Source organism: Bubalus bubalis, chromosome 9, assembly GCF_019923935.1.
Source record: "Bubalus bubalis isolate 160015118507 breed Murrah chromosome 9, NDDB_SH_1, whole genome shotgun sequence".
NCBI lineage: Eukaryota > Metazoa > Chordata > Mammalia > Artiodactyla > Bovidae > Bubalus > Bubalus bubalis.
Window position 1 is genome coordinate 53,265,060 of NC_059165.1, and position 13,172 is coordinate 53,278,231.

The 13,172-nt window shown below is 41.1% G+C and overlaps 1 protein-coding gene across 15 annotated transcripts in view; it reads left to right on the forward strand.

Annotated features, from left to right (window-relative positions):
- Positions 1 to 13,172, forward strand: part of PPP2R2B (protein phosphatase 2 regulatory subunit Bbeta) — a 704,283-nt gene that overhangs the window by 568,104 nt on the left and 123,007 nt on the right. For all 15 annotated transcript variants that reach the window (XM_044947515.2, XM_044947519.2, XM_044947516.1 and 12 more), the window contains 3 exons: positions 2,242 to 2,339; positions 5,532 to 5,697; positions 12,781 to 12,893. In XM_044947515.2, coding sequence (XP_044803450.1) covers positions 2,242 to 2,339; positions 5,532 to 5,697; positions 12,781 to 12,893 — 377 coding nt within the window. The remainder of the gene's footprint in view (positions 1 to 2,241; positions 2,340 to 5,531; positions 5,698 to 12,780; positions 12,894 to 13,172) is intronic.

A 13,172-nucleotide genomic window follows, 5' to 3' on the forward strand; every position in this document is an offset into this window, starting at 1 on the left:
TCACTCAAGGTGACTGGCTTCCCAGCCTTGCTGGGCTTATCTGCTCCTCCTCGGGCTCTTGTTCTAAAAACGGGTCTTCTAAACTTACATCAGGGACTGAAGAGCCATGCAGTTTATTTTGTGTTTCCTTAAGGTAGTATTCATTTGGAGGGCTCTTCCTGAATGAATGGCTCAGATGTCCAGTTGAGATTGTCAATAAGGAATGGAGTGGCATTTTCTGGAAGGAGCACTCTAGAGACTAGAAATCAGAAGTGGGTGACCCATAAAGCATTTTAATCTGATAGACAGGATTATATATATATTTTTTAATGTCATGGCACTCAAAAAAAAAATCATTGGTTGCCAATATATAAAACTGAAGAGGTTTTCATGTAAAGCTCTGGGTTTCCAGCTTCTTTAAAAAAAAATATGACATCCCGTATTTGTGGAATCTAAAAAGAAATTATACAAATGAACTTATTTACAAAACAGAAACAGATTCACTGACTTAGAAAACAAACTTATGGTTACCAAGGGGGGGAAATGAGGGGAAGGGGTGTTAGGGAGTTTGGGATGGACATGTACACACTGCTATATTTTCAATGGATAACCAACAAAGACCTACTGTATAGGACAAGGGACTCTGCTCAGTGTTATGCGGCAGCCTGGATGGCAAGGGAGTGTGGGGGAGAATGGATACATGTATATGTATGACTGATTTCCTTTGCTGTGCACCTGAAACTCTCACAGCATTGTTAAACAACTATACTCCAATATAAAATAAAAAGTTTTTTTAAAAAAATCAGAATATCTGGCAACACAGGTAATATTTCATAGTCACAGTTGGCTTGAGCCAAGTAGCCACTTGTCTTTTAAGAGGAGATGCAAGCTTCCTACTTCACCTGATTTCCTTCACTCCCCATTCCCTTGTGGCCCTGTAGGATTTGAACCTGCTACCACTGGGGTCAGTCATCTAAGACGCCAGAACAGAAATCATGAATTATTCTTTTAAATGCGCCTGGCTTGAAAGTGATTATACGTTATCCCTTATTCTTTTTTTCTTCTGCACAAAGAATGACCATTCAAAACATTTTCATGTATGGAAAAGGACAGTTAGAAGCAAAGTGGAGAATTTCACACTACTTACCTGAATCAATCAGGCATATAAAGAAAATCCTGAAATGATGATATTAAAGTAAGATTTGAGATTTGAGTTATTCAGGGGTAATTGCCTTAGTTTTCCAGCTCACTGTTTCCCCTTCGCTTTCCTTACATGGACACAATCTTCAGAATGTACCTCTGTCAAAGGCCAAAGTCATAATTCCCCCGCCTCCTTTTTTATTTTTTTTAACTCATTTGCACTCTGGGTAGTGATTGTTGGAGCCCTGTGGGGGAATAATTGCAGAGGAATTAACCTCTGACATTTTTCTAAAAATAGCCCTAATAAATCCAATCATAGGTAATTTACCTGTCCGCGTTCCTCCAGGGATAACCAGTATTGAAGAAAGGCTTGGCAGGCTGGCATTCCTTCAGCAATTATCTGTGATCTGAGTTCCTGGCGCCTGTGTATTTTCTCTGTTTAGAGATATACAGTACAAATTTCCCTCTCCGCTCTGGCCTCGTGACCCTGTTTTCTCAGCACTTTTCTCTCTGCAGTAAAGCCCTGCTCTTCTAGAAGGGTGTGGTGGGCTTACCAGAAAAGGGGGAGCATTTCCAGGGTTCCTCCTTGAATTTCCAACTCCTGGAGTTTCCCTATTAGTTCCTTTGAGTCGTGTCCCTTCATTTTTGATGTCTGAGCTTCAAGCATCTCAACCCTGCTCATCAGCCTTCAGTCTTCATTTAGATTCCGCAACTGAACCCCATTTGGGGAAGTTTCTTGGTGTAGAAGAAAGGGGGAGGCAGAAGGCCATGGGTGGGAAAAGAGTCTGTGGTTGGTAGAAATTATCAAAGAAAATTGCCATTTCCCTGAGCCATAAGGAAATTCATTTTCTATTGCCCAAAACAAAAGAATCTGAATGTGCTTTTTCCTTTTGTTCTCTCCAGTTGTTCCTAGAGACCACAGTGCAGTGTGGGCATCTAGGAAATTTACTTCCCCAAATGCCACTTCAAGTGGCACTTCAAATACAGGACATAAAATCCTTGTAAATTCCACTGCAGAGACAAAGCCCTAAGCCCTTAAATGCACAGAAAAGTATGTCTATTATCTATCGTTTGCAAGTAAGTGTGCAGTTACTTAAATTGCCTTTGTCTTCTTCTTTTCAGCTGACATTATCTCTACGGTAGAATTCAACCACACGGGAGAATTACTAGCGACAGGGGACAAGGGGGGTCGGGTTGTAATATTTCAACGAGAGCAGGAGGTAAGTGGCAGTGAATGCAAAATGCCCATTTTCTCTTCTTTTTAAAGGAGGCCTCCCACTGTTTCTTAATCCTCATGTGTCGCCCTTAACCTTGCTGCTTGGCTTGCAAACTAAAAACTGCCAAAAAGTCATTAACATCAACAGTTGCACAGGCTCACAAAAGCACCTGGAATTAGAGCCTTTCCTGGACAAAGTCTTCCTTTCCAATCCTGGGTACTGCACATTCAAAACGACCTCACTTCTCTGGATCTGTAAAATTCCACAGGCGCTTGTGGAGTGTAACACCTCCTTTCTCAGTAGGGTTAACTCTCTTGGATATAGAAATTCAGGGACTCCTAACAGAATACCTGGGATAAAAGATATAGCCCTTCCCCAACAGATGTGAAAAGGATAACTTGGGTCAGAAAAGAAAATGTAGCTCCCTCTACCAAAGCGAGTGAAATCCCAGAAAATGACATCTGAGCAAAGAACGTGGCTCACACTTTAATATGTGCGTGCATGCTAAGTCACTTCAGTCATGTCCAACTCTTTGTGACCCCATAGACTGTAGCCCACCATGCCTGTCTGTCCATGGGATTCTCCAGGCAAGAATACTGGAATGGGTTGCCATGCCCTCCTCCAGGGGATCTTCCTGACCCAGGGATCAAACCCACATCTTTTATATCTCCTGCATTGGCAGGTGGGTTCTTTACCACTAGCACCGCCTGGGAAGGCAACACTTTACTATGGATGACATGAAGTTCCCTGCAGCTGAATCCTCTATGCCTTCCAAGCAGAAGTCGTTAACTCCAAGTGAATCTCTAAAAGCCCATTTCTTCCTGAGACTTGGGTTCCACTAGGAATCACTTCTCTTTTTCATATAAATTGAGTTTTTTGGGGGTGTCTGCTTCTGTTCCATCAGAACAGAATTATGGCCCAATTTGATTTCCTTGGCCTCCCCTGGCATGGTCCTGAAGCTTACAGCAGGCCAGTCTGTGTTCAAGTGACTCTCCCATCTGCTACTGCCTGCCTCGGAGATTCACCCAGTGCTGCATAGCGGGAGGCCCCCCGTGTGGGAGGGAGGCTTCACAAGAGACTTCCCTAGCAATTTAAAGCCTGCTTTGTGCCTCAAAGCCATTTGTGTTCCATCTCCCCTCCAAAAAGAGAAGTCTCATTTAGAGGTGATATATTTGGTAATTGCACATTATTTGCAATTAATTTCTATAAGGGCATGGTAATCCCTCGGGGTTCTATATGAATTCAAGTGTTCAGCATTAATTCAGGCACCCAGCCTATTCCATTGGCCCTGGAAACATGAAAATGTGGTTGGCAAGTAGAAACTAATAGCTCTTCGTGACCTGGAATTTTTCCTGCTTTTCTGGAGCTGCCTACTGCTAATTGGTCTGGCACATACTCCACACACTTGACAGTCTGATTTGGATGGTAGCAAATCAAGGCTCTTAAAAATTTATTGTTCAGGTGGACTAGCTCTTTCTGCAGTAAACAGGACAGGAGCAAGTATGTCAACCTCTAAAGTCCTTTTAAAATTGATTTTTAAACCTTCTTCAATTTTTTTTAATCCAGTTAGGTTCATAGTAATGATAAAGAGAAACCAGAGGAGCTGTTTAGCATAAATTACCCAAGGCAGCATGTTGCCAGTAATATTCTGTTCCGTGTTTCCCATTAGCTATTTATAGGTTTCACCTATTTTAATTTACTGAAATATTTGGGAAGCCTGATTCATTAGTAGAATGGAGGGGGACACATTTTCCAAAGGTGAGTGGTTTTGTTCAATAAGGGAAAAATGTTGAGGATAATAACATGCAGTTCACCATTGAGTTATGTGGCAAGGCTTGGGGTTGAGTGAACACTGAGCTTGAGAAACACAGACATGTGGTAACATCTAAGTCAGATCTCCTCTCAGCTCCTGTGGGTGACTCCTGGATATGAATGCTCAAGTGACACTGTCCTGGAGAATTTGCTCAAAGAACCTCAATGCCCTCACGAGTACATTTAACACGGGGGCATCAGTACCATCACCTATCAGTAAATTGAGGCTTGGGTTTGAATGTCCAGTATCCACCCAGAAATAGTTGTTGTTTTTTTTTTAATTTAAGCCTTTAATTAAGAGTCATGCATCTATGACAAATGCCTAATAAGACCTGGATTTGAATTTGTGCACACCATTTTCCCAAGCCTGAATCTTGAAGCTCTTGGTCACAATGCAAACCTCCCCTCCATTTTCCCCTTCTTTCCTTTCTCTCTCTCAACACCCTCTTCTCCTCGTGTCCACCTTTCTTCTTTCTCTTGTCCCTTTCTCCACACCCCCTCCCCTTCATGTTCTGTTCTCTCACCATTTATTTAGTTCCTGCTGTGTGCACTTTGCATAATCGATGCTAAGGGAAAGCCAGTGTAAAGTCTCATAGTTCTCCCAATGATCTGCATGTCTTCTCTGCCCTCATGTCTGTTTTTTTACTCATGATGGGAAAAGGAGAGGGAGAGATCTGATCCTAATAAGCTGCATGTTGTTTTAATATCTCTGAGCCTGTTTGGCCCATTTCCCTGCCCTGGGCACCTCTCAGAGATTCTGTGAAGATCTGATGAGTTATAAAAGGCCAGTGAGGAGTGCAGATGCTACAGTTCTTCGTGAAGGATTAATATGCATCTATATGGACATCAGCACTGGATGACTCACTCCTAAGGGCATCTAAGACATCCATTAGACAGAAAATATTATAATATCTATTGATTTTAAAATCATGTTGTTGGGACTTGCCTGGTGGTCCACTGGTTAAGACTCCATGCTTCCACTGCAGGGGGTGTGAGTTCGATTCCTGGCCTAGGAAGTTCTGCATACCATGTAACACAGTCACCTAAAAAAAAAACTCGTGTCCTACTTCAACTTGCATTTCTACATATATTTTATGATGTACACCCTATGTCCATGCAGCAGTTTATGTATATAATTTATAAATAAAAGTATGTAAATATTGGAGGTGCCTGTATTTACCACCAGGGGTGCACAATCAAATGGCATGAGGCCACTGAGCTAAGAGGAACCTGTGGTCAGCATAGTCCTGCCCTCAGCCCACTCGGGCATGGTCTGCCCGTCCCACCTCTCATGATCCTGCTCAAAAAAAGAAGGGACTGGTGAATTTTCAATTGGCTTACGTGATTTAATCTTTGGTGTGTGTGTTTTTTCCCTTCTTACAGAGTAAAAATCAGGTTCATCGTAGGGGTGAATACAATGTTTACAGCACATTCCAGAGCCATGAACCCGAGTTCGATTACCTGAAAAGTTTAGAAATAGAAGAAAAAATCAATAAAATAAGATGGCTCCCTCAGCAGAATGCAGCCTACTTCCTTCTGTCTACTAATGGTATGTGAAGGTGACTTACCTTGTTTGGTGTTTTCAGAGATATAGTCAGCAAACTATATGTTTCAATCTCTCTTAGCCTCCATTTTCCTTTTCACCTTGCAGGCTGTTGAAAAACGTAGAAACCATACTTGCAAGATGCCTAGCAGAATGCCTGACTGAGAATAGAAACTCAGTAAATTGTACTTACTCTTTTTTAAAAAATAACAAATTTATGACCGAATTCTGTGAGACTTGTTATCTGTAGTTTTTGACAAATGCAGATTATTTCCAGGTGTTTTGGGAATGTGACTTCCTGTCTTAAGATTCACTGAATGTTATTCTGGGAACACGTTTCAGGAAACAAAACATGCCGTCCCTATATGTTTGGCACACTCGATAGAAGTTATTAATCCCTGAATATACTTGGGGGTTTGGAAAGCAGATGTCTTTGACACAAGCAAGCTCTCTACTAGGAACATAGGTCAAGAAGAGAGGAAGGAAAGGAGAGAAAGTGAAAGTCACTCAGTCGTGTCCAACTCTTTGAGACTCCATGGACTATAGTCCGCAAGACTCCTCTGTCCATAGAACTCTCCAGGCAAGAATACTGGGGTTGGTAGCCATTCCCTTCTCCAGGGAATCTTCCCAACCCAGGGATGCCATCAAAAAACGGATCAAGTAATAATGGTTTCTTCTCTTCTTCCCTCCACACTTTGCTTACATCATTTATTGGTTTGGGGAGGAATTGATATAAATGGATCAGAGAGAGAGGATGTTAGGGGTTGCAAAAAGAACTCAATTCTATACTAATCTTTAAGCCTTTATACAGTGGAATTACCAACTCTAAAGGTTTTTAATATCCTACTTGAAAGAAGCCATCTATGCTCAAAACAATTCAGAATAAAATCAAATACAAAAGGGTGCTAATTGAATAGCATAACAATTAAGAGGATTAGTACACACAAATTAAACACTCTCTGCCAAACAAATAAGCTGGAGAGAGGCTTATTTCATCATCCTCTATATGAGTCTTTGAGGAGTATACATTTAAGTATAAATCAAGAAACATTGGGCTTGCTTTTTGCCTATCTCCAGCACTTATTAAGAAAGGGTAATGCTCATATGTCAAGATAAAACATAATGCAGACTGTGTATATACAATGATCAAGCCTATATTAACATTTTTTTTAATTTTATTTTATTTTTAAACTTTACATAACTGTATTAGTTTTGCCAAATATCAAAATGAATCTGCCACAGGTATACATGTGTTCCCCATCCTGAACCCTCCTCCCTCCTCCCTCCCCATTCCATCCCTCTGGGTCGTCCCAGTGCACCAGCCCCAAGCATCCAGTATCGTGCATCGAACCTGGACTAGCAACTCGTTTCATACATGATATTTTACATGTTTCAATGCCATTCTCCCAAATCTTCCCACCCTCTCCCTCTCCCACAGAGTCCATAAGACTGTTCTATACATCAGTGTCTCTTTTGCTGTCTCGTATACAGGGTTATTGTTACCATTTTTAAAGACTGAAATGAAACACACTGAAAGATTTTTTGTGAGTAATCTTATGCATTATGAGTGACTTGTCAATTTGTTACTTTTATTGTTTTCATTTTCTAAGTTCTTACAATTTTCATTTTAATATTATGGTAAAAGAGGAAAAGTTTTTAATGTATATGAATCCCCCAAATCCCTCAAATGTAAAAAGCCAGTGTATAAATCTATAAAGTAATGGTTCTGAAATAGCCGGCATAGGGTTATTCAAGCATAGCTTATCTCAACATGACCAGATCTCCACTCATCTGTTCCTCCAGATTCCAAGTAATTTAATTCTTCCTCATAACTATATTTATTGTTTTGTTTACATTTTTGTGTTAGTTGTTCAGTTGTGTCCAACTCTTTGGGACCCCATGGACTGTAGTCCACCAGGCTCCTCTGTCTATGGGATTCTCCACGCAGAAGTACTGGAGTGGGTTGTCATTCCCTTCTCCAGGAGATCTTCTGATCTTGATATCCCAAAAGTGAATGTGTTTCAAGTTCTTCTCTTTTAGTTTTGTGTTTTACTCAAAGGCTCAACAGAGTCAACACAACTTAGAATGGAAGAAACTTCTGATGATTTTGACTTAATTACTTCAGGCAGAGAAAAAGTATCTGATTATCTTCTCTAGGCTAGCTTTGTATTATGAAATTTAGCCTATTGATTATTATAATAAAAGTTAAAGACGTAAAAGGCATATTAACTACTTTGTGGGGGGCTGGGGAAGAAACCAGTGAAATGGAATGAAGATTAATTATATAGCATCATGTTCTGTTAATTGAGTTTTTAAATAGTTTTTTGATTAACAAGGATATTATCTTCCCATTTGGGATGCTATTTTATATGCCACCAGCATCTCAAAATGATTCTTAGAAGACAAATCCCCATGCTCATATGTGATTTTCTTTTTTATACTAATATTGAGGTTGAGAATTCCCCTTAAGCCAAATAGGTTAACATGCAAAAATTAATGGAAGACAATCGGAATTACTGTACAAAAGAGAAAATGAAGATAGATGATAAGATTGTGCTTAAAGGTGCCACAAGTAATGATAAGCTACTCAGAGAGCCAGCCGAAAGGAAGAAAAAGCCATTACTCATGGTATCAGCCACATGTTTCTCAGACTTTTTTATCCACAAAGCTTCAAGATACTGAGTCAAGAAAAATTGTGATAATAAAGTCAAGAATGACTCCAGGCATCCTAACCATGGGGAATTGAATTGAATTCACCATCAATTATCTCGAAAAAAAATTGTGCTTATCTCATTATAGCTGGGTACAGTTTTTAATCTTCTGCTAGAATACAGTCCCAGCTTTACAGTTTTTAATGAAAAATAAAACCAACATTCAGTTGTGAAGCTAGACCTTAAAATTATTTACCAGCTGACGAGACATTTACTTTACTGAGATGTCTCCTTCTATCATAATACCTATGATCAGATGAAAAGGTATACTAAACTTGTTTTTCATGCTATGAAAGTAATAATTGTTCACTGTAAAAAATTTAGAAAATTCAGAGAAGCAGAGTGAAGATAAGGAAAGTATTCCTATCCAGAGAGAACCACTATTAATGGCTTTTTAAAAGGAATAGCAAAGTGACATGGATAAATCTGTTTCTTACCAAAAATGAGACATATTCTATAACTTTGCAACCAGATTTTTAATTTAATAATATAACACTTAGTAACAGGAATATCTTTGTAATTGTGAAATATTTCTCCTAAAATACTGTAACATTTTCAATGACCGCATAGTATTCCATTGTATGACTCTTCTATAGTTTATTAATGTCTCCCATTCTTAGACCTTTAACTAATTCTCAGTTATACATTATGTGGAGATAGATGTTTGTATAGATAGATAAATGACTGGGGTAAAGACATAGTATAAGCTATGTATAGTATGTTACATTTATTAAAAACAGTTATGTAATTCCACATCCAATATAATATAAGGATATACACAAAATTTTCATAATAGTTGTTTTTGTCTAGTGGAATCAAGAAAGTTTTATTTTATTTTTTTACTTTTATATTCATTTTCTACAGTTATATGTACCAGTTTTAGAATAAAATGAGAAATATAAATCTATGTATGTGATATTATTATAGGTTTGTAGCCCTCTTCAAAAAATGCATAGAAAAAATACTGTAACTGTATTATTAACTGTACTGTAAACTGTTGATAATGGTGGTTAATGATGGTGGTCCTGGACTCGAGGGATTTTAAGAAGTTTTATTCTTTATGTTTTACCTCTAATTTCTCTCTTTCTCAGTATAGTAATTTATCATTCATAATAAGAAAAATATGAGAATTGTCTTGCCATTAGGATAGAATACATTCCAAAGCCAAGCAATAGAAAATAATTGGTACTAAGATTCACTGATTTGGGTTCCTCTAAGCTCTAGGAGAAGGCAATGGCAACCCACTCCAGTACTCTTGCCTGGAAAATCCCATGGATGGAAGAGCCTGGTAGGCTGCAGTCCGTGGGGTCACGAAGAGTGGAACATGACTGAGCGACTTCACTTTCACTTTTCACTTTCATGCATTGGAGAAGGAAATGGCAACCCACTCCAGTGTTCTTGCCTGGAGAATCCCAGGGACGGGGGAGCCTGGTGGGCTGCCGTCTACAGGGTCGCACAGAGTCGGACACGACTGAAGTGACTTAGCAGCAGTAGCAGCAAGCTCTAGTAGCTAATCTACTCTGATCTCTGGTTAGTAGTTAATCAAGTGACTATATAAATATGGCCCAAGTTTCATTTTCCCACCTTAAAAAGCAGGTCATTATGCAGTCTGTATTCGGGAAGGGGGGGAGGACCAGAAGAGCATTGATAGAAAGTTCTAAATTCAACCCAGCATCTAGGAGAGTCTTCTTTGCCTTCTGTCCTAGTACAAGCCGGGCTGAAAGCACAGATCGTACCCTTAGCAGACTTGACAGGAGTGCCAGCAGACACAACCAGCCTGCGTGATGTTCACATGTTAGGAAGCGGGGGCCCTTCTCTGTTAGAATAGCCAGATTATGGCAGGAAGCCCACTTCACCATGTGGTTGGTGCTCTTCAGACTGCTGAGGACAGGGCACTTGCAGAGGGAAGATGGAGGAGGGAGGTGAGGAGCAGAGAAACTAGGGAATCCTAACACAGGCAGGGCAAAGGGACAGCTTTCCTCCCCTCTGCAGAGCCTTGCAGAAAGGAAATAGGATGTGCTGATGTCGTCATGGGATGCATCTTATGCTGTTAAAGCAACATCTTATTATTGCAGAATAGTTGCCCAGTTTCCTCATGCCAACAACAGCCGCCATCTGTGAGCCATTATTAGTCGCTCAGTCGTGTCTGACTCTTAGCAACCCCATGGACTGCAGCCCACCAGGCTCCTCCATCCATGGGATTTTCCAGGCAAGGTACTGGAGTGGGGTGCCATTGCCTTCTCCATTAGAAACCCAACACTGGGTTAAACTCTCTACATGCAGTCTTCCATTTAATCCTCAAAGAATCCCATGAGAAAGATATTTGCTTTCCCCAGTTTACAAATAAAGAAACTGAGGCATAGAGAAGTTAAGTATCTCTGTCTGTAAGATTGGACTATTAGGGACATACTTATACTAAAAAAATTACTCCTATTTCTGCAATTCAAACTGAACTGGCTGTTCTGCCCCTTTCCCTGCCCTGTCTGCTACTCTCATTTGCGTGTCACTCCAAGACCAGTAGGCACCTACTATGTGGGGATCCCAGTCCCCGGCCACACGGTGGCTGGAGTTGGAGTGGGAATGTGGCCCCAGGTTGTCTGCTTTCAAAGCCATCCTGTGCAAGCACAGAGCAAGACACAGAGGAGGCGATGGAGTCCCTGCCATCCCAGAGAAAAATGAGAATAGATAGTGAACGCAGGATCTGATAAGAAAGGCCTACAAATGCATGCAGTCACAGGCATGATCTATTTGACCCAAATCTGTTTCCTTAAAAAATGGATTAACACATGCACACTACTATATATTAAATGGGTAACAAACAAGGACCTTCTGTACAGCATAGGAAACTATACTCAACATTTTGTAATAACCTATGAGGGAAGAGAATCTGTAAGAGAATATATATATATATATATATATATATATATGACTAAATCACTGTGCTGTACACCTGAAACTAACACAACATTGTAATTTAACTCTACTTAAAAAAAAAAACACATAGAATGGAAGGCCTGCAAATGGGGCATGCCACCTCTAGCTCCCCTGAGACCCCAGCCCTTTCACTCATTCCCCTGGCACTGACTACCTCCCATGAGCATTCGAGTCCTCACCCCTGTTTTATTTGCTATAGAGAATGACAGGGATCAGGAAGTGGTGTAAAGTCCTGGGACAGTAAAAGGTGAGAAAAGTCACTTCCAGCAGGGGACTCAGAAGAGAGACGGCAAGGGGAAAGCATTCGGATGAATCTCCTTCTCGTGTTACTTCCCTCAGTACTGCTAGCAAGATGCACTGTATAAATGAGATGCATTCATTCATCCACTCCATATTTATTGAACATCCAAGATGGTTGGATGGCGTCACCAACTTAATGGACATGAGTTTGAGCAAACTCCAGGAGATAGTGAAGGACAAGGAAGCCTGGCGTGCTGCAGTCTTGGGGTTGGAGAGTCAGACACAACTGAGCAACTGAACAACGACAACCGTCATAGGTGCTTGAAGGTGTAGTTAGGAACACGACAGACTGAATCCCTTTCTTCGATGATTTTATGTTCTAGTGAGGAGGGCAGGATATCTAAGTTGCTAGGTAGTAAAGTGTACTCTGAAGAAAAATAAAGCGGAAAGAGGGGATGGAGAATGGTGAGGGAAACATCTTTCTGTAGGTTAATTAGGAAAGGCTCCTCTGAAGTTGGGACATAAACAGAGAGAGCAAAGTGAAGGAACAAATCTTGTGAAAAGAGGGTAAAGGGCTTTCCTGGCAGAAGGTACAGCTAGTGCAAAATCTAGTGCAAAAGGCAGAAGTTAGCCCATACAGGGAGCTATAAGGAAGCCAGGTGGCAGAAATATGAGAGGTGGCAGGAAGTAGGGTGGACAGTGAGGCCATAGAGCGTGAGGCCCTAGGGGTGCCAGTCATGGGGGGCCTTTTGGGTCATGCTAGGGACAGTGTTAGTGAGGGGGGATGCAATCACTGGACCTATGTCTCAGGGTTATTGTGAACACTGAATAAATTCTCCATGGCAAATGTGAACATAGTTATATCGTTAATTCTATACATGTTGTGGCTACTCTTATTCAAGGTTCAGGGCGTATTTTTATTGAATGAATCCAATTAATGTGTAAGCTATAGCTTTAACAGTCCATTGTCAGGGAAGCCATTTCTCTCAGCACAATAAATGGATTTCTTTGGAAGCATGAACTCTGCCCTCAAAGACCTTGAGATGTGCACACTGTAGTCCTTGACATGAGCCAGCTTCCATAGCAGTCCCGTCCACTGACGTCCACTGTTCCCTGCCCCACCACCCCTACCCCCATCCTGCAAAAAAAAAAAATAGACTTCTTTACGAGCTTACTCTCACTGTCATTGTGGTTTGCTCCACAGATAAAACTGTGAAGCTGTGGAAAGTCAGCGAGCGTGATAAGAGGCCAGAAGGCTACAATCTGAAAGATGAGGAGGGCCGGCTGCGAGATCCTGCCACCATCACCACCTTGCGGGTGAGCACAACTGTCTTTCAGTTTCCTTGGCAACCAGGGTCAGGGGAAGTCTGGCCACACACTGGCTGCTATTGAAGGTTACGAGTCTCAGGGGTGAAGGAGGGAGATCAGGCAGGAACCCAGGCTACCTGAGTCTCTGGTGGCAGATGAAGGAGCAAGAAGGCACCACACTGTGATGACTATAAGGCCACGCATTTCCTTTTGTCACCAAGGCCTTGCCCACAGGACCACTACACAGTACTATGTTCCTAGCCTCAGCCTGTTCCCTTCATCAAAAGC